The sequence below is a fragment of the Lactuca serriola genome, chromosome 4 (genome assembly GCF_051521515.1).
Source record: "Lactuca serriola cultivar US96UC23 chromosome 4, Lser_US96UC23_V15, whole genome shotgun sequence".
In the NCBI taxonomy this organism is placed as follows: Eukaryota; Viridiplantae; Streptophyta; class Magnoliopsida; order Asterales; family Asteraceae; genus Lactuca; species Lactuca serriola.
Window position 1 is genome coordinate 19671927 of NC_136411.1, and position 23590 is coordinate 19695516.

General features: G+C 32.0%; 5 protein-coding genes and 1 long non-coding RNA gene across 15 annotated transcripts; 4 read left to right on the plus strand and 2 right to left on the minus strand.

Annotated features, from left to right (window-relative positions):
- Positions 1 to 398: 398 nt before the first annotated feature.
- Positions 399 to 3297, minus strand: LOC145101143 (uncharacterized). 8 transcript variants are annotated; one of them, XR_013705495.1, is made up of 8 exons: positions 2622 to 3290; positions 2307 to 2386; positions 2200 to 2237; positions 1837 to 2045; positions 1655 to 1744; positions 1449 to 1496; positions 1119 to 1295; positions 401 to 871 (listed from the first exon to the last, which is right to left on the minus strand). It is a non-coding gene; the product is annotated as an uncharacterized LOC145101143 (long non-coding RNA). The 8 variants fall into 8 exon arrangements; XR_013705493.1 differs by having other exon boundaries at positions 400 to 871; positions 1837 to 1909; positions 1969 to 2386; positions 2622 to 3294; XR_013705490.1 differs by having other exon boundaries at positions 1837 to 2237; positions 2622 to 3293.
- A 660-nt stretch (positions 3298 to 3957) lies between these two features.
- LOC145099980 (uncharacterized) lies at positions 3958 to 4724 on the plus strand. Its single transcript, XM_079037434.1, has one exon. The coding sequence runs from the start codon at positions 4131 to 4133 to the stop codon at positions 4530 to 4532; it is 402 nt and encodes a 133-aa protein (XP_078893560.1). The 5' UTR covers positions 3958 to 4130; the 3' UTR covers positions 4533 to 4724.
- A 174-nt stretch (positions 4725 to 4898) lies between these two features.
- Positions 4899 to 6230, plus strand: LOC145099981 (putative inactive receptor kinase At1g48480). The gene is made up of 2 exons (XM_079037435.1): positions 4899 to 5262; positions 5462 to 6230. The coding sequence occupies exons 1-2, from the start codon at positions 4932 to 4934 to the stop codon at positions 6040 to 6042; spliced, it is 912 nt and encodes a 303-aa protein (XP_078893561.1). The 5' UTR covers positions 4899 to 4931; the 3' UTR covers positions 6043 to 6230.
- A 4380-nt stretch (positions 6231 to 10610) lies between these two features.
- LOC145098097 (uncharacterized) lies at positions 10611 to 11496 on the plus strand. The gene is made up of 2 exons (XM_079035773.1): positions 10611 to 10674; positions 10850 to 11496. The coding sequence occupies exons 1-2, from the start codon at positions 10611 to 10613 to the stop codon at positions 11494 to 11496; spliced, it is 711 nt and encodes a 236-aa protein (XP_078891899.1).
- Positions 11497 to 14341: 2845 nt separating this feature from the next.
- LOC145101145 (protein TIFY 6A-like) lies at positions 14342 to 16032 on the plus strand. Of its 2 annotated transcripts, none has more exons than XM_079038318.1 (5): positions 14342 to 14479; positions 15097 to 15215; positions 15312 to 15477; positions 15564 to 15626; positions 15743 to 16032. In XM_079038318.1, the coding sequence occupies exons 1-5, from the start codon at positions 14428 to 14430 to the stop codon at positions 15745 to 15747; spliced, it is 405 nt and encodes a 134-aa protein (XP_078894444.1). In that variant the 5' UTR covers positions 14342 to 14427; the 3' UTR covers positions 15748 to 16032. The 2 variants fall into 2 exon arrangements, with proteins under 2 accessions (XP_078894444.1, XP_078894443.1); XM_079038317.1 differs by having other exon boundaries at positions 15564 to 15621.
- Positions 14360 to 23379, minus strand: LOC145101144 (mediator of RNA polymerase II transcription subunit 23-like). 2 transcript variants are annotated; one of them, XM_079038316.1, is made up of 22 exons: positions 23016 to 23379; positions 22806 to 22849; positions 22561 to 22666; positions 21685 to 22470; positions 21197 to 21431; positions 20601 to 20821; positions 20300 to 20507; positions 19937 to 20205; positions 19756 to 19839; positions 19592 to 19686; positions 19310 to 19472; positions 18975 to 19220; positions 18718 to 18888; positions 18510 to 18623; positions 18297 to 18422; positions 18054 to 18205; positions 17650 to 17890; positions 17058 to 17568; positions 16799 to 16980; positions 16556 to 16662; positions 16245 to 16430; positions 14360 to 15904 (listed from the first exon to the last, which is right to left on the minus strand). In XM_079038316.1, the coding sequence occupies exons 1-21, from the start codon at positions 23205 to 23207 to the stop codon at positions 16277 to 16279; spliced, it is 4407 nt and encodes a 1468-aa protein (XP_078894442.1). In that variant the 5' UTR covers positions 23208 to 23379; the 3' UTR covers positions 14360 to 15904; positions 16245 to 16276. The 2 variants fall into 2 exon arrangements, with proteins under 2 accessions (XP_078894442.1, XP_078894441.1); XM_079038315.1 differs by lacking the exon at positions 14360 to 15904 and having other exon boundaries at positions 16225 to 16430.
- Between the last annotated feature and the right edge of the window lie 211 nt (positions 23380 to 23590).

Here is a 23590-nt window from a genome sequence, read left to right on the forward strand (position 1 = left end):
GGTACGGGTCGGGGAAAGTCTGGCAATGTAATTTATCAGCAAATTGAACCTCAGATTTGGGAAAAAATAAAGTATGTTGACCGTATTGTTAAAAAAGAGTAAAGTACATTGCTATTTACTATATTTCGGCTTTTCATTTAAGAATAATGTCATTATAAGAAAATATCATCCTATTCTTCAAAGATAAAGAGAAAAAAAAAACCCACCAAATGAAAATCAATCTAGAAAAAAGAATCGCATTAAGAAATATCATCCTATAGATAACAACCTACTTTTTAGCAATGTCAAAAACAAATTTGTTTGCAGATAAAAGTAGCATATCAAAACTTTACATCAACTAAAGCCACAATCACTTATAAGAAAATTAAAAGAATTTCTCATATTAAGAATATCTTCCCATATTAAGAAAAATACTCAATTAATCTTGGTAATAAATAAAATGAAAAATACATCGAACAAAAGAGAATTACAAAGAACCAAAAACATTCTAGAAAGGCTTACACACCATGAGCTTCAAAAATTCCTAACCTTGGAAGCACATTCTTGAAAAAAAAAAGTATCAAATCGTGTTTGTCTGTCTCTTCAATTAAAATGAGGGGTATAAAAGTCAAAAACATCTTTTTTCATATGGACCATTCAAAAACACAACCGGAAATATGAAATATCTCCTCCCCACTTAAAAAAGGTAAGAGAGTGATTTGCTTTTGATTTCTTGTTTGTGCAAATGACGAAAATGCTCATCTAGTCATAGAAAATAATATATATAAATTAAAGAAACATGCACGAATTCTGGAATAAGAAGGTGAAATTTTGGATCATTGGTTGCATAGTCGTAGAAGTTATGTAGCATGGAGTCTAGGAGGTAATACATCTGTAAATGGAAAAAAAGATTAAATAATGAAAAATTAAAAGTAATTAATTATTTTTATTTATTTTCAGTAAACATGGATGGTGGCTCACAGTGTCTATCTAGTAGCATGATTTCAGATGTAAAATTGTAAATCAAGTACACAGACAGTATGTTGTCAAACTACAAATGACCAGTCTTTTATAAATAATAATAAACTATTCAATAAAATAACTAAATAAAACAACAAATATAAGGATGAAGTTAGTACCGGTAAATAGGCACCAGTCCTTTGTTGCATCTCCATCTTCCTCATTAAACTGTACTTCGTCCTCAAAATCATCTCTTTCACAATCCATTTGGCATAAAGCGTAGCTCTCATAAATGGCAGGACAACAACATATTTTATCATTCGTCTATCTTCCTGCTTCTTCCCCTAGAACATTAACTATACGAGAAACAAATAACTTCAGCTTGTAGCATGCCATATGTCAAAAATTGACCAATTAAATATTTTCATACATGGCAATTGGATTTTTTTTTTTTTAATAAAGAGAGAATAAAAAAGAGAAAAAGAAAACACTAAATGTATGAAGCATGCCTGTTGTGCCATGTGTAGAAATCTCTTTGTTGATTTGCTCTCATTGGCCTGAGTAAAAGTGAGACTGTATTAAAAATAATAATAATAATTAATTGGGATTTAATAGGAAAAGCCTGATTTCCCTGTCTATTAAGTCGTCCTATCCCTATTAAGGCAAAAGGAACACCCATTTAGTCAATGAACTGAATCAATAATACAAGTTGTACCCCTGAAGCATTTCCGTCACCATGTTCAGTTGTAGCAGTTATCCCTTCACATACCGAGGCCACAAGTTGAGTGTACATATCTTATGTTACCTATAGATACGACAACAATATATGAAACGCATCAGATGATTTACTTACACTAAGGAAAATTATGGATGTGAAGTAAAAGTAAAAGGATTTACTTTTAATGATTCTTCTTGATCTTAAGATACTATTAATGTATATGGGTTCTTTCCATGAATCTGAAACCTGTAACTAAAAAAATTAAACCCATTTAATTTCTTCATTTTTTGCTTCATATAGGGAGAACATACCTCTCAAGTTACTTATGTTAACTATTAGACCCAAACATCTGGTTGGATAGGCATTTCATCAAACACCTTCTGGCCACCTTTCATAGATGAAGTTTCCATGTATGAGGAGGCAATTGTTTAAATTAAAATTCTTAAAAGGCTATTTATGTGTAAAAAATTATTAAATATTCATTAGTATAACAATATTTAGAAGAAAAGAACTTCAATGTTTAGAAGAATCACTTCAGTGACCTCGGAAAACAACTTTATCTCTTTCTTCAAATCGCTACCTACACGTGAGAAGTTCATCCTAATCACCAAGAAACGACACATCAAATGGAATCGAAGAAGAAACTGACCTAACACCAAACTCAACATGTCTACCAATCTTCTTCATTGTCACTCTTCTTGATCCCCCAAAGTTCGAATTCAAATTCACCTGCAAGTTAGCGTTCTAAAGTTTATCTTATTTATCCAACATGGTCCAACTTACTTATCGACAATCTATAAACCAATAGCAGAGATGAAAATGCCCTACAATGGCTAAGTTAGTAGATAAAATCGCTTGGTTTTGTGCATTATGGGGAAATTAGGAACCAATCAAGAGGAGTGTTGACACAATTTTCAAAAAAAATGAACTTGAATAAAAAGATTAGACAGAAAAATGCAGAAACCTAGGTGAAGCATTCCATCAAGCAGCTAGAATGCATCATGTCTCCCCAGGTACCCTGAACTCGCTAAACAGTATGAAAGTTATTCTCCCCAAAACAAAAATGAACCAAATATTAGACGCAAAATTGAGATGAAGTTAATAAATGAGGAAACAGTTCCTGGTGACAAACGGAGGAGTCGGTAATGGAGGAAGGTATTTTCGACGGTTTGTATATCTTTACAGAACCGAAATCCAGAGGCAAGGTCAGCAACCGGAGATTTTCTTTGGGCGATGCCAACTGTGGTGGCTGTCGATGGAGGCGCCGGCTTCGAGACTTCCAATAGTAGTAGAAGTCGACCTTATCAGTTGATTTCTCCGGTGCAGCCACAATCGGTGGCGAGGAGGTGGCCTCTGGCTCCCTTTCCTTCCGACTGATTGAACACATCAGTCAAAAGGTGACTTCAGAGAAGCTCCACCGTTGGTGATATCTGGAAAATTAGGAACATGTAGAAGTGAACAATCGGGTGGAGATAGAGAAAAAAAGGAAAAAGGAACGATGCTCTAATTGCAAAGCGGCTCGAGGTAGCGAATACTTTTGATCGAGAGAGAGATGACAATATGTAACACTTTGATTGGAGAACAAAACGGTGAAGAAGGAGAAGCGGACACGTATCTGTGAGTAAGACTCTCCGGCCGCCACCACCATTGACCATCCCACTCCAACAAAATGTTTTTGAAAAGTTACGACATTTGACAGCTTTGTATAAGAGAAGGGACTATTTCTGCCAACACCTTAGGAACTTTACTGTTCCTAAGGGGAGACAATTATATATATATATATATATATATATATATATATATATATATAAACAATAGTACGTTTTATATATTTGTATTTGGTTTTATAATTATTAATAAACAATTAAAAAGATATAAAAAATGGTAACATGTAAATTATTTAGCGGTGGTCATTTCCTAGAATAATGTTATAACACAATGGATGTTATAGCATGTTTATGTGAGGTGATATTTTTGATGTTTTAACATGGTATCATGGTGGTTTCAAATATATTTTGGTTTTAGGACGAAAGAAAAAAAATGGACCTTTAAAATAAACAAATGTCATCCAGTTTTTTATAATATATTTTGGTTTTAGACTCTGTTCGCTCTTGTCGTCCACACTCTAAGACAGACAGACTTGTATGGTATTCATATATACGGAGCTTTGAACTCCCATATGTGTGATTTATAAATGTTTGCTCTTTAGAAAGAAAAAGAAAATATTTGGTTATTTAATTCGTGATTTATTCTCGCAAACAATTTCCCTTATTAGATTTTCCTTAATTCGCTAGCAAAACGCCACGTGTTCACCAGAAGCTCCCGTAAAACCAATAACCAACCACCATCCACTAAAATGCCTTCTCCTTTTCTTCTTCTTCTTCTTTCTTCTTCACGATAACCAATCAAACACACACCAGATCTAGGGTTTGTTCGTTCTTTTCGTTCGTTTTTCACACAGTATCAATCAACAATGGCGTTAGAATGGGTGGTGCTAGGGTACGCTACAGGCGCAGAAGCAATCATGGTCCTTCTTCTCACGATGCCAGGTCTTGGTCCGCTCCGAAAAGGGTTGGTCCACGTCATCCACAGCCTTCTGAAACCATTCTTCTCCGTCGTCCCATTTTCCGTGTTTCTGTTCATGGATATCTACTACAAATACGAAAACTACAGACAGCTTTGTGAATCGCCTGATTCCAGCTGTACCCCAACAGAGCAATTGCATCAACAGAAATCTTTCATGAAGAGCCAGCGTAACGTTTTGTTGATCATCTCCGCTTTGGTTTTTTACTGGTTGTTGTACTCCGTCACTCATATGATCGTCACGGTTGAACAGTTGAATGCCAGGATTGAGAAATTGAAGAACAAGGATTGATCGATCGATCTAACGGATTTCATTCCAAATTTGCTGTTTATTATTACAAGAAGAGAATATGGTTTGATTTTGGAGTTATTATAATGGATATGGATAGATCTTTAACTCTTAAGCTTCATTAATTTTCTGTAGATATTGTCATCTTCATTTTCATTTCGTATAAAAGGATAAGTAATGCAGATTAATTTAAAACCTATTGAATTTCTATTCCTTTTATTCCCTAACGTGGGTTCATGTTCATCTAACATATATAGTTTGGTGTGTTTTTTTTTATTCCTTATTTTTTATATAAACCACCTAACTCTATTTGATTTAAGAAAGTCAACATGAGAGATTCTTTAATTTTCTTTAAAAAGACGCCGTTTTTTGTCAGAAATTTGAAGTTTGTGTACAATAAGCATGGCTGATGATAGAGAAAATAATCTGGAGTTCATTCAAGAAAACAACAAAACGTATAATTTGCATGATTTGTTGTCTTCTGATGCTATGTTGATTGGGAAGGGCAATCTAGGAAATACTTACAAGGTTTTCTTGAAGATTGGTGAAGTTGTGGTTGTCAAGAGATTGAGAGGACAATTTGTTTATGGAATAAGCAAAGAAAATCTTCAAGAACTAGGAGAAGTTTCTCATGAAAATTTGTTGCCTTTTAAAGCATACATGTTTTCAAAGCATGAACACCTTCTTGTTTATGATTACATGCCCTTTGGTAGTTTGTATTCTCTTTTACATGGTAAACCCCAACTTTTTCTCTTTTGTGACTCAAACAGTTTAGCTGCATTCAGTTCGACCACAATATGATTTTGGATTGTATTAAATGCAGCTAATACATCCAAAATCTTGCTTTTTGTGTCCAGAATGCAGCTAAACAAGCAGATATTCTAAATAGAATACAACAACTTGAATTTTTGTTTTTCATCTTTTTGGTGTAGGAGGTAAAGGTAATATGGGTTTGCATTGGGAGACTCGAATGAAGGTTGCTTATGGTGTAGCTCGTGGTATCGAGCATATCCATGGACGAGGCCGTGGTGTTTGTCATGGAAACATAAGATCATCGAATGTATTCTTAAATAAATCCTATGTTGCCCAGATATCTGAATTTGGAATATCTCAGCTATTTAGTAATATCGATTTATCATCTGAATACTCTGCACCAGAAGTCAAACGTGCAAACCAACAAGGTGATGTTTATAGTTTCGGGGTTTTGGTTCTTGAACTTTGTACGGGTAAGGATTTGGTTAAAGAAGAAGAGGGGTTTAGCCTTGCGAAATGGGTGAGATTGATGTTCCAAGAAAAGGAAATGATAGATGTTTTTGATGAGGGGCTTCGTGTGTACAAGAAGGAAAAGATCCGGGTGCAAATGGTGCAAATGTTAGAACTTGCGATATGTTGCACTTTTGAGAATCCTAAGAAGACACCGTTAATTTCGGCAGTAGTTAAACGGATAGATGAGGTTTTGTGTCTCCGTACATATTGCTCCCAAAAATCTCGAAATGTTTTAGATTTAAATTAACAGTTTTTATATTTTTGTGAGTTGTAGAAGTGTTATATCAACCTAGCTAATTTTTAATGTTCTCTATAAATTAGTAGTTTAATAATACGAATTTAAAGATCTTATCTTGGTAAAGTGGGCATATATATGTAAGCCTAAAACTGTTTATCAGCCCAAAATTAACCGAAAGTAGTAATTGGACTTGGGTATCTCTCTTTGACTTTTGGGTTTGTATTTTTTTGTCTTAATCACAAGTGTTAGGTATAAACCATAACTCCATTAGTTTATTTTTTGTATTGGCTATCAATTATTTTATGGAGAATTTTAAGTCATATGATGTTTGACTCAGATAAAATTGGTCAAATGATTAGATATAATAACTACGGAAATTTACCAGATGTTTTATATTAGGATCGGATCAAAAGAACCATTTAAGACACACATGAAAGGCTTTTCTTTTTCTTGAAAATCTTTTTGGTGGTAACCATGAGTTCCTCACGATAAGACTCACGATAAAAAATAAATAAATAAATAAATAAAAGTTTTATCGTAGTTTAATAAAAATATTTGCAGATATACAAATTAAAAAATAATAGAAAATATTTTTAGTAATTACAAGAAAGCAACTGAATATTGTATCTTTTTTTTTTCAATAAAAGTATTCATATCATACAAAATAATATACTCCCTCCGTCCCAATATTATAGTCCATATTTCCTTTTTGGTTTGTCCCAAAATAATAGTCTATTTCTAAAAATAAGTAACATTTTTACCAAAATACCCTTTATTATTAGTTAACCAACTAAGCATTTAATAGAACATTAAATGCAAAGTAATGACAAAACTGTCATTTTATTATATAAAGTTAGTGGTAATTAATGTTTTCCTTAATCTTTGTGTTTTTTGTCTGTGGACAATAATATTGGGACGGAGGGAGTAGTTTTTTATTAGAGTAAAAAAAAATATTTCCCCCCGCAATAAGTTCAAGACCGAATTGGTCATGTTCATGTTAGGTCTATAATATTTAATTATAAACGATGATAGTTAAACATTATTTTAATTTTCATGTGGCTATCGTAATTTAAAATTTACAAAAAAAAAAATAATGTTAAAAAGGTTTTATTATGATAAGAACGTTAATCGTTGGGGATATTTACAAGAAGTATGTTGAATGTTTTTTTATCCATATATTTATTTATTTTTTTAAAAAGTATTTTGACTTTTATACTTTCATATCATGATAATCTCATTTTGATTAAAATGAAACATATAAAAATTTAAATATTTTTAAGTGAATGAATCAATAGATAAGTGTTAATATCACCTCTCTTATAAATTGATTATTGGGAACGAATTCATAATTCAAAATGACCAACTTTTTCAAGATTTCGAAAAGTGACCATTTGGTTCGGAACGTAATTTCGAACTATTTATTTTTGTGCCGAACTATCAAAGAAACAGGTATTGAAGTGACATATAATAATTACGAGTAGTTCTTATTCTAAAGTGATATTTGGATGAATGAATTAATAAATTTAATTTTTTATAAGACTTAAACAATTTCATGTTAACTATTTAAATTAACTTTTTGCAAGATTTAAACAACTTTGTTAAAATTTTATCAATAGAAATTAATTAAAATAAACTTTTGTTATCTATAATTAACGCTTAATTAATAGTATTAATCCAAAAAAAATTCTATGTGGGAAATAATCAAAAAAAATATATAGTTATCATTCTCCAATGTTTAAAATAACTTATTATGCTATTTTTATATACATTAAAAAAATATTTATTTGATTTTTTTTTTTAATTTGATATTCTATAACCGAATAATTTAAAAAACAATCGCATAACCCACATGAAATTAAAAAAAAAAAAAAAAAAAAAAAAGAGGATGCATTATATTAGAAATTTCTAAGAACTTGTAACTGATATCGCAATATATTGTTATCAATTTGTTAAAAACTGAATATGTTAATGTTATTCTACATAAGCTTTACTATTTAAATTAATAACTTTTTAATAATATGGGCTATACAATCTAGTTATTAAGGGTCTTGATTTTTATCAAAGGGCTTCTAGATCAGCGGTATCAAGTGGTGTTCATCTTCTTTGAGATCGTGGGTTTAAGTCTCGTCATTAACATAGATAGAATTAGGTGTTAATTTAGGAGTAGATTATATATTTGTTGGTTCAAAAAAAAGGGTCTTGATTTTTCTAGAGGGTTTTTTATCAATCTAAAAATAATGATTGGGCAATTATATTCTTATTTAATTTATTGTAAGCTGGTGTTTATTTTTTGTTTGAAATTTTTTTGGTCTCTTACCATGCAGACAACATGCAAACATTAGCATTCACAAATTGTTTTTTAGGTCCATCTTGGTGCAAATGTAAACTAAAATCATATAACCTCTTTAAACATCTTTCAATTTAAAAAACATTTTTTTGTTGTGCAGTTAAATAAAATTACCAATCGCAATTCATAAAGCATCGAAAACGACTAAAATGATTAATATTTTTTGTTCGAATGATTTTTTTGTAATATATTCTCATTTTAACTACAATAAATATCAAATATATTCGTTAATTCATATTATTTTACTGTCATTTTTTATATTACTAAACAGGTAATTAAATATCTATAGAAAAATTAGTATATAAACTTTTTTTCGACGCAATGAACTGTATAAACTCCACTAGTCAATTTACTCATTTGGTGATAAATAATACAAAAGCAATTATAATTCAAGGTTGTTTACAAATATCAAAGGAGTTACCACTAAAATCATTTTACCAATATCTATACAAAATACGTGTGTTTCCTAAAATTGAACAATCTACAAATTAATTCATAAACATTAGGTGTGAAACTCATGTATTATATGGGCTTATTTTTTAAAAAGTTAAATATGAAATTTTAACAATTTGAAAATTTTGAATTTATAAGAAAAATGAATTTTTTTTTTGAATTATTAAAATTAATAAGGTTTTAATGTATTGAATACATTACATATATAAACCCTTTCTAATAAATACCTTATATATATATATATATATATATATATATATATATATATATATATATTACCTTACATATTAAATGTGGAATTTTAATTAAATAAAATGAAAAATACAATAAAATGACAAGTAGAAAATAGAAAATTTAAAAATTCTAGAAAATGTCATGTGTCCAAATAAAAGAGAAAAAGACTTGTGGCAAAAAACCTTCCTTTATTATAGGAGATGTAAAATATTAAGAAACAAATCAATTCATAAACATGTAAAATATTAATTCTTGAATCAAACTATTTAAAATCATTTTTCATAAATCAAACTATTTACAATTCAAACAATTAGATACACTCAAAGTCTCAAACACATAAAATGCTCCAAGAATTCTAAAAATAAAAATCGTAAAAGAAGACAACCGGAGCTAGTAATGATAAAACTTAAAACAATTATAAAAGATGTGTATAATAATATAATGCATATAAGATTCAAACACGATGAAAACAAAAATACCATAATTGACCAAGATGTTAAAAAGAACCCTCGTTTTCACAAGATTAAACCATCATCACCAAGTTTCTCTCGTGATGTATATATCACGAACCAAACGGTAGAAAATCAATTTATTTTTTCTGTTTTATTCATATATATTTGTACGGGTCTAAACTTTATTTTGATATATTTATTCCACTTGATAAAATTGCTCTAAAATTGTTAATATTTGAAATTACATCATGTATACAAATTACAAAAGAGTTACCGATGCAATCCACGAGTCTACCTTAGTTCTACTAAGGTATTCATTTAGAGCATGCGGTATGGACAAAACGAGAAGCAACGGTGCTGACGTGACACTCCTCAACGGCGTCGTGACGGGGGAACACCCCCCCCCCCCCTATTCGTTTTTGCTCGTCGATGGTGAATCGCATGGCCGTTGCGACTGGATGTAACGAGTGAAATTTAAACGTTTAAACGGCAACGGTTTATAAAAAAAATTAACTATTAAAAAAAATCATTTACCCTATAAATACCTACCATTTTATAAAAAATTTCACACACTTTCTCTTCTCCTCTCTACATACTTTCAATTATCTTCAAAAAAAATATGGATCCTTTCGACTCGTCCGATGATTCAGATGACGATATTCTCTTTAGGATGATGTATCATTATTACACTACCGACCTACTACAACCAGACCCAGCCCCGCTACTAACAAGACGTGCGATGTTAAACAAAATTTGCGAGGAAGGACACGAATATCTATATCGCGATTACTTTGCGGATAATTGTGTATACGGGGTGAAGGACTTCAAAAGAAGATTTCGTTTGAGTAGAGATGTGTTCTTACAAATCGTCAATGGCTTGGAAAGCCGATATCGCTTCTTTACGATACTTTTATACAAAATAAATTAAAATGTACTACATGTTTCTTTAATTTTACAACATATGCAATATATTTTTAAACTGTAGTTAATTTATGTTTAGGTACGAATTTTTTCAATTAAGATATGATACTAGAGGTAGACGAGGGTTTACAACGTTGCAGAAATATGCTGCGGCCATTTGTTTGATGGCTATGGAGGAGTCACCTGACACCATGGACGACTATATGAGAATGTCCGAAAGAACCGCAAGAGAGAGTTTGTATACATTATCGAGGGGTGTTGTTGAAACTTTTGGAGACGTGTATTTGCGGGGAACCTTCGTTGCATGATTTGCAAGAATTGTATGTGGCGCATGAAGAATGCCATGGGTTTCCCGAAATGATCGGAAGCATTGATTGCACACACTGAAAATGGAAAAATTGTCTGGTAGCATGGAAAGGGCAATACGCAAGTGGTCATCACGGATCACCTTCGTTGGTTTTAGAGGCTGATGCTTCTCAAGATTTATGGATTTGGCATGCATTTTTTGGGGTTGCGGGTTCTAACAACGACGTCAACGTTCTTAATCAGTCGCTAATATTCGACGATCTTTTGAATGGAAAAACTCTGGATGCTCCTTTCATGGTGAATGGAAACGAATACAAATATGGGTATTACCTTACAAATGGAATATATCCTCAGTATTCCACATTCGTGAAGGCATTTCGCCACCCGGTTGAAGAACGAGACAAATTTTTTAAGAGAAGACAAGAAGGAGCACGTAAGGATGTGGAACGTGCTTTTGGAGTGCTGAAGGTGAAGTGGCATATAGTCGAACATGCAGCACGACCATTGGATTTAGAAACTCTACGATATATCATGTATGTATGTATCATAATGCATAACATGGTAGAAGAAGATAAAGGGCGAAATATTGCACACTATATCCCAACGGAACCCAGACACGTTCAGTTTCAACCAGGAACAGCAGATTATTTGCATCGTATTGTTGACATTCAGGACGCAAATAAACACAGACAACTTCGAGAGGACTTAGTGGATTATATTTTCTATGGTAACAATAACGATAACGAATAGCGTTGTATTTTTTTTTTTTTGAATTTAGATGTTTTTTTTTGATATTATGTGCACTTTAGTCTCTATGTTAATTTTAATCTTTAAAATTTTTATATGTTATTTATAATTTTTAAACATTATGTTTTATTTATTATGTTATATTTAAAAAATATTTGTCTAAATTTAAAAATAAAAAATAAATTATAAAATAGAAAAAAAATAGTTGGTGTCATAACAAGATACAACATGGTGATCATTTCCCCACTTGGTATTATAACACCATTGATGATGTGGCATGTGATGTGGCACCAAAATGGTGTTACATCTAATTACCCACACCTAAACCTAATGCACCTAAACCTAATGCTGTTAGCATTTATCTTGTTTTGTCATAAACGTTTAAAACTCATCAAATCAAAAAAAGACACGTGTTTTTGGGCAGATAGCACGCCACGAATAGTTTATTTTGACATGTGTTGCATTACTTTGATTTTAATACTTCATGCACAAAGGTTCCTTTTTAATGTATTGCACAACTGTCCAAACTTTTTTTAATTACTGGTCCCAATCACATTTCACGTTTTTGTTTTCAAACATGGAAATCTTCATTCGAATGCAAGTGGATTCAGGTTTTGGAAATCAAATCATTAATCTATTTTATTAAATTATAAAGAAATTTTCATTAAAGATATTATATTTTAAACTTATCATCTGAAAAATTATTGTACTAATTTCGTTTTCGCTAAAATTATATTTTATAAGAAAAGTTCCAACAATAAACAATGATACTTACAACGCATTAGTAGTCACTATTAAATATCAAACACAAATTTGTCAGTAAACAGTAAAAGTTTTAATTATACTTTTATAAAATAATGTACCATTTAAAGTTTATGATAATTATTATTAGTTAAAAAAAACCAAATCATAATAATTCTATCTATCACTTTCCAAGACGATCTCGTTTTGATATTTTGGCAGATGGTTTTCTGCGAAAAATGATGGGTCCTATTTGAAAAAAAATTAACATTTTTTTTCGGATGAATATCCAAGTTTATCGGGGAAGTTTTTCAAAAAAAGAAATCATCTATTTGAAGTTTTTTGTGTTTGAAATATTCAAATATTGCAAAAGAAATCTTAAGATTGTATCTTGACCTATAAAATTAACAAAAATTGGGATTTCTCATCATTTTTCAGACGATTTCTCGGATTGATTTCAAGATTTTGCAAAGGTGATAAACCATTTTTTTGCATGTCAATTAAGCTTTCTTTCACTTTTTCGCAGATAACAGATATTTAAATAGGATGTAATCTAGAAAATCATGGTTATTTTAGTGGTTAGACTAATTTTTTATTAAATCCTAGAAAATTGTGGATAGATTTATCTTTTGTCAAAAATAAAATAAAATAAAAAATAACAATATCGCGAGATGCAGCTACTTTGTAATAAATTTAGGGTAAATGGTTATTGTGATCATTGTAAGCTACGAGGTTTTTTTTTAATCAATTTAATTGATACTTATTAACCTTTTGTAAAATATAGTACAATTTTGTAGCTTTTGTTGCCTGTTGGATTTAAATACATCTGATGTGACTGTAAAAAGAAATTAACCGGCCCGCAAATCCAGTGACGGGTCTCATGGGCAACCGACAGATGATTGGTTGTTTTTTTTAGTGGGCGTGAGTTTTACGTTTAAAAATGGCGCGCACGTGAATTGTTACCGGCGTAGCCAGTCATCCGACCTGCTCATTGCTCCTTCGGTAATCTCTTATGTCGTTGACTTAATAATTTTCTTTTTTACAAGTTTTAGTAATTTTCTTGTTTGTAAAATTTATCTAAATATGCATATTTGTAATAATCACAAGAATATTGGTTTTCAATGGTTATCATTAAATCTTCAAACATTTTAGAGTAAATTACAGGAATTGTGCATATGGTTTGGGATAACTCGCACATTTAATCTTTAATTTTTTTAACTCGGAAGGTTCATATTGTTTATTGTTTGTTGCGCGTTCAGTCCTTGTCTGTTCGGTCCTTGTCTGACAAAAAAAACTATTCTAGTTTTAATTTTAGATTTTATTTCTAGTTTGAATGGATTCAATATGGTTTTTATTTTTCAATGTCAGAGATGGATAGATGGTGGTAGTTTCTTCCGGTGCTATTTTACTCCAACAAGAGAAGAAACTAGATGAAAGATTAGAATGGATTAAAGGGCAGTGTGTAATTTTTTAGATTAATCATAAATTTATAATAATAAATTAAAAAAGAAATACATAAATAACAAAATTAATTAAAAAAAATAAATGAATAAGGACACAATAATCTTTTAAATTAGAGATAAAGCACGCAACAAAAACAAACAGTATAGACCTTCCGAATTAAAAAAAAAAATTAGACAAAACATGCAAGTTTCGGAAAAAAAAAAATTAGACCAAACATGCAAGTTACCAAACCATAAGATTGTTTGTGTAATTTTTTATATTAGATATTCCACTAACCCATAATGAAGTTACTTATGTGATTTTATTGTTATATAAAGTAAAATAAATAAAAATCATAATATAATAGATATTGAAATTTTTCTGTAACAATAAGATATTCCCCAGGTGCAAAAAGGTAAAAGGACCTTGCCACTACAGTTATAAATAAAAACTTATGATTAGTAGTTTTAAAAGGAAGGATAAGAAAGAAAATGATATAGTATTTATTTAGGGAAGTGATATAAACATGCTATTTTCTATTTAATGTAATCAACGGCTGCGATATTTTTCCATAGAACAAGCAGGACTAAAAAACCCTCTCCCTCTCACTCTAAATTTCGCTGCACTTCCAAATCTCTCTCTCTCTCTCTCTCTCTCTCTCTCTCTCTCTCTCTCTCTCATCTTCTTTTCTTTTTTTTTAAACTTTGTGAAGATATTTTTGGGTTTTAAATCTTGGAATTTGAGGTGAAAATGGAGAGGGATTTCATGGGTTTGAATTCTAAGGAAGAAGCCATTGAAGCAGGTACATCTTTCCAGTAATATCCATTTTTACTTTTATTATTTGTGGTTTATCAAAGTATTAAAGCTTCAATTTTCGTGGGGTTTTTATTTTCTTAAAATATCATGTTATACGTTTGTGTATTGGGATTTTGGTGGTTTAATTCATGATGGGTATTTTATATAAAAAATAAAATAAAAAAAATAAAAAAAATAAATCAAGTTTTGACCCATTGTTTGATAATTTTTAATCTTTATTGCTTAACTGAGTTTATGGTGCTTATGAGTGGTTTTATGAAGCTATCACATGTGTTGACTTAATTCTGAACCTTTTAATTGTTAGTATTTTGGATATAACAAGAAGTATGTTTGCTAATGGAGTTTGAAGGTTTATTTTTTAATTTACGTGATTCAGAACTTCAGAAATGCCTTCATCAAAACAAGTTTGAATTTTTTTTATTTTTTATTTTTTATTTTTTTTCTAAATCCTTTTCTTCTCTCAAAGTTCTGTTTATTTTTTTTTTAAATAATGAAATTGTTATTGCGATTTTCTGTGCGTATTTGTTTAAGTTACTACTTTTAGATTAATTTTAACAATTAAAAATTATATCCAATTAGTATCATTTACTTAAAAACTTATAGGTGATAGTAGGCGGACTGGAAATCATTCTGGTGTACAAGTACAACAACGTAGTCCGGTTCAGTTAACCATCTTTTACAAGGGTACTGTGAACGTGTACGATGATATGTCCCCTGAAAAGGTTCAATCACTCAAATCAATTTATTTCTTGTTACTAATTTTAAATATTTCAACCAAAACAAAACCCTAAAATCTTGTTTTTTTTTCATTTGTCTAGGCACAAGCCATAATGTTATTAGCCGGAAACGGGGTCCACGTGAGTCAACCAATGACCACCGCCCCCTCGAGCCCAGTGTCGATCAGTCCATCGACTGGCACAGGCTCAAGGGCGGCAATGGATGCTACAAAAGCCATGAGCTCGCTTCGACGAGTCATGCAGTCAGGTATTTAAATCAAAGTTATTAGTAGTCAGTCTTACAGTCTTACACTGAGATTAACACTGACACTGATAATGACTTTGTCCATGCAGCGGTTCCCCAGATGAGGGGAGCATCTTTGGCTCGGTTTCTTGAGAAGCGAAAGGAAAGGTATGGTACGATTTGTGTATTTTGTTTGCTTAATTAATTGATTGTTTGGCCTCAAAAGTCATATTGGAAAAACTAATGACAAGATTTTTTTTTGTATATGTTTTGTACTTTTTTTATATAGAGTGATGGCTTCAGCACCTTATAACCTTGGTAAAAGTACATTACCTGGATCAAGTAGCAGAATGAATAAAGATGATAAGAAGTAAACATTACATATTTTTTGGAGTAATTCAGAGCATGTTTTTAAGCTCGATCCTGTTCCTCTTCCCAGTAGAAATTGTAACTGTATGTTGTAAAGCTTCAGGTGTTACAAGGACAAGTTTTATGTTCTTAATTCTATTTTGTAGTTTATATGTGTAATAAAAGGAAAGTTTCAACATTTACTAAACTACATAAGTTTTTTTTTGGCAATTTGACTGTTTATAACTAACTTGGTGCCTTTTATATTATTTCTGTTTATATGAAAACTTCAGTTATCTCAAAAACACATTACTCAGTCCATCTATACAGACTCTATAAGCTATATATATATATATATATATATATATATATATATATATATATATATATATATATATATATATATTCAGAAAGCATGTAATGTAAGTAAAAAGAAGTAAAACCTGAAACTTGAAGAGGGATTTTTGAGAAGAATTTACAAAATATCAGTTTTTAAGTGAGAAAGAAGATGCTGCAAATCTGAACGCATGTTCTCAATGGCTCTTCCACATAAACTCAATACATCTGCTTTTGGTTTAGAATTCGTCTGTACAGGTCCCCCCTCACCTTCATAATGCACCACATGCTGACTGTAATCAAAATTATAAATAAAGAAATAAATAAATAAAATCAGAGTTTTATAAATTTGTTACCCAGATAAGATAGTATATAAAGTTACTCATTTGATTATATGATTAAATAAGCGTATTCTTACAGGAAGTCTATAAGATCAGTTATATCTGATGCTTCAACAGGATTTGATGGCTGCTGACTATTCTTCCCAAACACATCCACCATCATGCTCAAAAGCAGTTCCAAAGTCTGGAAATTTAATTAAAAAACATAACGACTCAAAATAGCAATCTACTTTCATTTATTTGTTTATTTGTTTAAAACATAATGAGTCCAAAATCAAAGTAGAATGTCTTAATAAGAAAAAAGTTTGAAAGTAGAATACCTTAACAAACAGACTGTGAGCATTTGCTAATCTTGGCAACAAAGGACCAATTATACGAAAAGCTATTTTCAGCACTCCAACAGAAGAAACAGGTCTTAATTGGTTCACAAGAAGATGTGTTTTCTCCAGCCATTCATGTGGAAGATTACTGAAGAACGCATGAAGCAATGCCACCATATTTCCTATCATTATTACACACCAAAAAGACTAAATCACCCCATGAAGGATTCAAAAGAAACCATAATTTTGTAAAACCTACCAAGGGCAGTTGAGGTATTTTCTTCACATGCCCATGTTGGATCCAACAAAACATAGCCATAACCATTGCAATGCCACGAACTCTCCTTAATCACATGTGCCACCTCAGCAAAAAGCGGTGTATGAAACTCAACAGGAAGCTGAGCTAAAAGAAGCCCACATGCTTGAATCATCAAACAAGATGATTGATTAAATTTTGGTTGAAAGTGGGAGGAAATAATAATCTGTACAAATGATGAGATAATTTGTGTTGGGGTTATGGGGAGAGATAGAATTTCTATAACTGTGGTTTCGAGAATGAGTTGTGTATGTGTCCCGGGATCTTGAATTTGATAGAATGGTTTTTGGTTTTGGGGTTTGAAAGTTGATTCTGATTGGTTAGTTTTATCAGATAATAAAGGTGGGATAACATTATTTACAAGATTTGTTAAAAGAGAAGTGAAGTACTCCAATGGTGGAGATATGTTATTTGATGAATTCACATGTTGAGGAAATGACTCAGAGAATGGTGTCTGTAAAACATAAAAAGTAGTTATATGGTTAGTGAAGATGTAAGGAAAAAAAAAAGTGAAAATATATGTTCTTTTTTTTACCTTTTTTATATCTAATATGCTTAGTATACGGAAAATGAGGTTTTGGGGAAGATGGGGGTAGAAATATGAAAGTATGTCACGAACAAATGTGAAATTTAAAGGGTAGAAATGAAGGAAAGATGAATGGAATTGAAGGAGACGATCTGCTAAATCTGTAAGATTGTTTTCGATAAGTCTATAAATAATTAATGGGAATACAGGAAGTAAACGTGCTGCCATGTCATCGAAATATGTTGGAGACCTGTAAAAAGTGTAACATAATGTTTATTAATGTAACATAATGTCTATAATTTAGGCTAACTAACAATTAACTCATGGTGTTTTACTAACAGAAAAGAACAAAAAAAAAAAAAAAAAAAAAAAAATGTGTCTTTACACTGATTTTGGGTTTAGTAACACATCACCTTTCCTTCCATGACAAATGATTGCCAAGAGCTTTCTGTAATTCATTACGATTAAATATTCCAGTTTGAAGCCAATGCTCGGGGCTGCTTCCACAATTAGCAACATAAAAGTTTATTCTTTGTTGAAGCTCTTGTCTTTCAAGTAAATTAACCTTAAAAAAATATATAATTAGTTATCTGACATTAAAAATCATTAACAAATGTAAAATGATTTGAAAAGATTATACATCTTGAAGAGCATACCACAATAGGCAATGCATGGGGATCATCATCACGATCAGTTAGTGCAAGAAGTAAAACATCTGGAGGCAGCAACTCGTGTTTCCAAATAAAATGTGCAAGATTTCCACACACATTTGATATAACATCCTACAAATTTGAAACCAAACTGAGGCATTATATTATGACTATTAGAGGCCAATTAATTGGAAAAAAAATCAAAAAGAATTATAAAACCTGCAAGGAATGTCCATGCTTTATTTCCAAGTGAATATTACACAAAAGGACATCCACCAGAGTGTACACATTTGCACTCACTTCCTCAGGGGAAAATTCTCCAAGCACGCGTCCCTGTAGTCAAAGGAGAGAGGTTTGACTTATACTAAAAAAAAATTGTTGAAGAAAGTATAAAGTAAAAGTGGACAGCTGTTTTGTTTTATTTTACCAGGTTTGCACTGTTAATATTCTCAGGGTGTCCACGCATTAGTACCCATGCACCAGCACATAGATATTGTTTGTGTTGAGGAAAACTATGACTTATATAAGTCATGACATAAGTTGGATCATCCGGTGGTGATAGCAGCTGTGTACATTGATGGATAACTGTTGCTTCTGCCTGTAAAAATTACAAAAATACCCTTACTACTATCTAAAGTTCTAAACACATCAATGATATCTTCATATAGCCAAATAGAAAGTAACCTGTTTCCATGCTTGGATTGCAAGGCCTCTCTTGTCCACCCTCCCAATCAAGGCCTCACGTAGGACACCTGGAAAGTAACATAAGGTCTTGTCTGACCATGTGTGTTGACTATTGGTCAAAATCTGTTCCAACATTGTTGGAAGATATAGAAGGTGGTCCACGTCAGCAATTCCACGTGTTTTAATAATAATAGCAAGATTCGTTACAGCTACACGGTTCAATGTTTCGGTCAACTCAGAAGCTCCCTGCAAAAGATTTTTAAATGAAGATGGTTGATATTACTGAAAAATGAAAAAAATATATATACTTGAAAAGACAAACATGCCCCTAGTACCTTCCCTTCCTTCCTCACGAAGAAAAATTCTCTTAATGACATAATGAGATTCATGCATAAGTTCTCAGCCAATCGAAACACTCGATGATCTCCACGTTTTCCTTTTAGTGTAGACAGAATTTTGGTGATGTCATACATCAATGGCTTGCTCTTTCCTTGGTATCTATAATTGTACTAATAATATTAAATAGAGAAAATTGGTAATAAAAATAATAATAATAATAATAATAAAGTATGTTGTCGATATTGATTAAAAAAAAAAAAAGCATAAGTCTGAATTACCTGTACAATGAAAATAACCGGTAGTTGAGTATTTCAAGCACTAGAAGTGTGGCTGGAGGCTTATTTAAAGTTTCAGGATTCCTCTGAAGCAAATGCTGCAAAATTTAAGACAAATTTGAATAAAAACTAATATCTTAGAAAAGCAATAAAAGAGAAGAACTTACACTTAAATGTGAACGAAACAACGAATGAGGGTAAATAAGAAGCAACCTACAATATGTTTCCACCATGGCAATATTAGGTGCATGCTGCAATAAAATGTCATAAATTAAATATCAGAAAAACATATGTTCAATTCAATCATAATCATAGTATGTTTGCAAAAAGTCATACAGATTAGATTACCTGTCCAAAAAACATAACATCTTCCATCTGTAAAGCCAGTTTCAGACACAAATTAATTGAAAATCCTGACATTAGTGACACTGGGACAGGATTAACCTCCCTCATGACTGTAATTTTCTCATTATTTTGACCTGGTAATTCTGCATGTCCAGCAGAAGTCAACCAAGTCAACACCATCTCACAAGCAGGCTGTGCCATGGTGTTAGATACAACCCAAAACATCCCAATGGATCTGTCATCCAAATTCATATAATCCATCATATGATCCCCTGGAAGGAAAGGGTAAAATCGTCAGAAAAAAAAATCAGCCATGTGTCGAAATGAACCTAGTGATGTGCAACTTGTATATACGATATGGTGTACCTTTACTTACTTGCCTCCACCATTCATCTATTTGCTTTCCTTTAAGAAGTTGGTTACTATTTAAATATTCTCTTGTTGATGAATTGAGTGACCATACTCGAAGGGTTTGACAACTGGTTATAAAGTCAAGAAGGGTATTTTGGGGATTATTAGAATCCGAGGGTCTGGCTTCTTTATGGAATGACAAAACCTTTTTGGTTGTCTCCACCTACAAATATATATACTATACATGTTTAAGTATATGTTATGTATTAATTGACCATCATAAAAGATTGAATAATATAAAGAAAAACAATTTTACTTTTCTTGAGTCTGTGCTTAAAGTGGTCATTACAAGCTCAATACGTATAATTTGTGCAAGTAGCCACGTGACATGATTTGTCTTGAGAATTTCTTGATTATATTCTTTGGTTATGCATAAAATTAACTTGTCCAAGAAATCAACAAAATCAATGCAACCACTTTTCATGAGAAGGAAAAAGATATCTGAATAGATAAGCCACTCCTGCCAACAATTTACATCTGCAACATGGAAAAGAGAAGTCAATTGCTTTTCTCGTTGAACTCCAACTCCAACATAATGTTGAACAAGTTGTTTAAATAACTAAAAAAAAGGATTTTTGGTCATTTATCACATTCTCAGTTCCATAAGCTTAAAAAAGGGTTGTAGGTGCGATTTTGTTCATCTTTGAGCTTTGAAGATAAATTATTGAAGAATAGAAGATATAATTATTAAGTATCATCTCATATCAAGGTATAATCGTCTATTTACCTTATTGAAAAGGTTGAAATGCAATTAGGGTTTAGAAATTGGGGTATTGGGCATGTAAAAAGATGGAATGATTGTATTAGGAACCCGTATGCATGTCAAATCATGTCATGAGTTTATAAGCTTACCTGAATTTGTAAGCTTCAAGAGTTCAACAATCCTATCAATGGTTGCCTCACAAATCATGTCAGAACTAAAGACAGCACCTGCTATTGATCCTTGTGGCTGTGGTCGGTGACAAGGTGCCACCAGAAGCACACGCCGCCACCAATCAGGTGATGGAGCATTACGAAGGGCGTGCCTAATACATCGCATAGCTCTCTCCCAATCAACACTTCCTCTCTGAATTGAAAAAGCAATATCCTACATACATACACATGATCATTCAAGATGTTCATTCTAGGATAATACATCATTTTCAATCTTGTTATGTCATTAAGCCAAATGTTTGAAAAAACTCTAAAACTCTTAATCTGTTGTATCTCAAGGGACAGTTTCATACTCTACGTATAAGTGGAGGTACCAGAATATTAGATCATTGAAATGTTCTTAATAATATCTTTTCAGAGGAATATATTTCACAATGAAAGATTTGGGAGAAGTTGCATATGCTTACCTCCCCATGCAATGGCTCTCCAAGAACACTTGGATATGTAATAGGTGAGTATCTTGGATGTGGGACTGATTCACCAATCATGTTAATTGCAGCTTGAGACAAAAGGCGTTGACTTCCAAATGTAGGGCAATGAAGATGTTGATCTAACATTAACATGTACATGGCCATCATATCTCGTCTCCTATGAACCTCCAAAATGAGTGTAAATAGTGATTTGTTATCAGGTAAGTTTTCTATAAACTGTAGTCCACTTCGCAATAGTTCATAGAAGGGGACATGGCATTTCTTTTCATCAACCAACATCCAAACCACATCTAAACACTTTTGTAGCCATTCAAATAAGGCCTTATGATCCAAGTTTACCAGCCACTTCATCATGTGGTAGAAAATATCAGCATATGTACTTGGCTTTAAGTTGGCTTCCATGGCAAAAATAATCATCTCACAAGATAACTTACGCAGACTGCTAATAGGGGAATCTTTTATTGATGATTTGACAGGATACAAAGCTGTACAAGATGTTTCATTTGCTGATTGAGATGGAGATCCAATTCCATGAACTGAAATCAAAGATGACTCCGGATTTGGAGACTCAATATGAGACATTTCTGCAGATGTGACTGAAGAAAGAAGAGACGGTAGAAAAGAATCCCAATATATATACCCAATACTGTACAAACTACGCAAAGCAAAAAGAAGAAACTCTGATCTTGGTGCATGACCACTACACTGGATAATCATAGATACAAACACAGACTCCAACACAGCACGCAGTTGTTCTTGGCCCTGGAAAGATAAACCATAAACAACCACAGTTTATACAGTATAAGATAAATTAGATGCTAATGAAAATGCTTTCTGTAGTTAGAAACCTACAGGAAACTGACTCTGAAGTTGCTCAAAGTCTAAAAGAAACTGTCCATCGCACGGAGGAATGTGAATGTCTCTATTGAGGGCAATAACTCGCTTTTGTGTCTTGTTCCTGTAGTTGATTTTCATAAATAGTGAACATTTATCACAAATCATCAATGTGCTACAATAAATTACTTCTAGCTTTATCGCAATCCTCTGTTCTTCAAATGCAAACAAAAAACAGAAAGATGAGCGGCGTATTGACTTACGGAGGTTCTCGGATCGAATCGTCTGACTTATGGCGGCCATTTCTCTGCAAAGATTATAATTGATTGACAGACGAAAATCAAAATGCGTAGATGAAAGCATAGACGAAAACGTGAGAAAAAGACTATTCTAAAGCGAATGAACATTTTCCTTCGTGAATTGCGAAGTCGAACGGTCGTTTGATACTTTGATTTATAAAAAATAAAACGTACACCGAGATAGAGGTTGAATAGGTCGATGATGGCGGGTTTGGCCGGGTGAAACTGGATAGCTCTCGAAGCAGCAGACCGATGGTGGCTTTGATCACCCGTGTCCGACGGGTTTGGTGATTGAGCGGAGGTGGTGGTAGTTAACGGGATACCACCGCCGTTGCCGCCAACACTAGTTGTCGGAGTTCTGAACATTCTACTACCAATTAAAAACTATTGGACTACTTCGTGGTCGCCGTCGCCGTCGCCGTCGACATTCATTCCCACATTCGATTGCATCGAATTGGCAAAGGGTTTTGGATTTTCATTGGCGACTGTTGTAGTCTTCATCACGTCTCTATGGATTTTGTTATGCCCAGCTTATTATTTTTTTCATTTTTAGAAAATGAAGTTTTTCATAGAAGCAATATATCTTTAATATTTTATCAAAATTATTCTATTATTTTTTTCTTAAAAATCATTTATATTTATAATGTTTTTCTCATAAAAAAACAAAAACAAAAACAAAAAAACAAAAAACAATTCTTTATCAAGTTGAAATCTAAAATATCCCAAAAATAAGATAGTTTTATATTTTG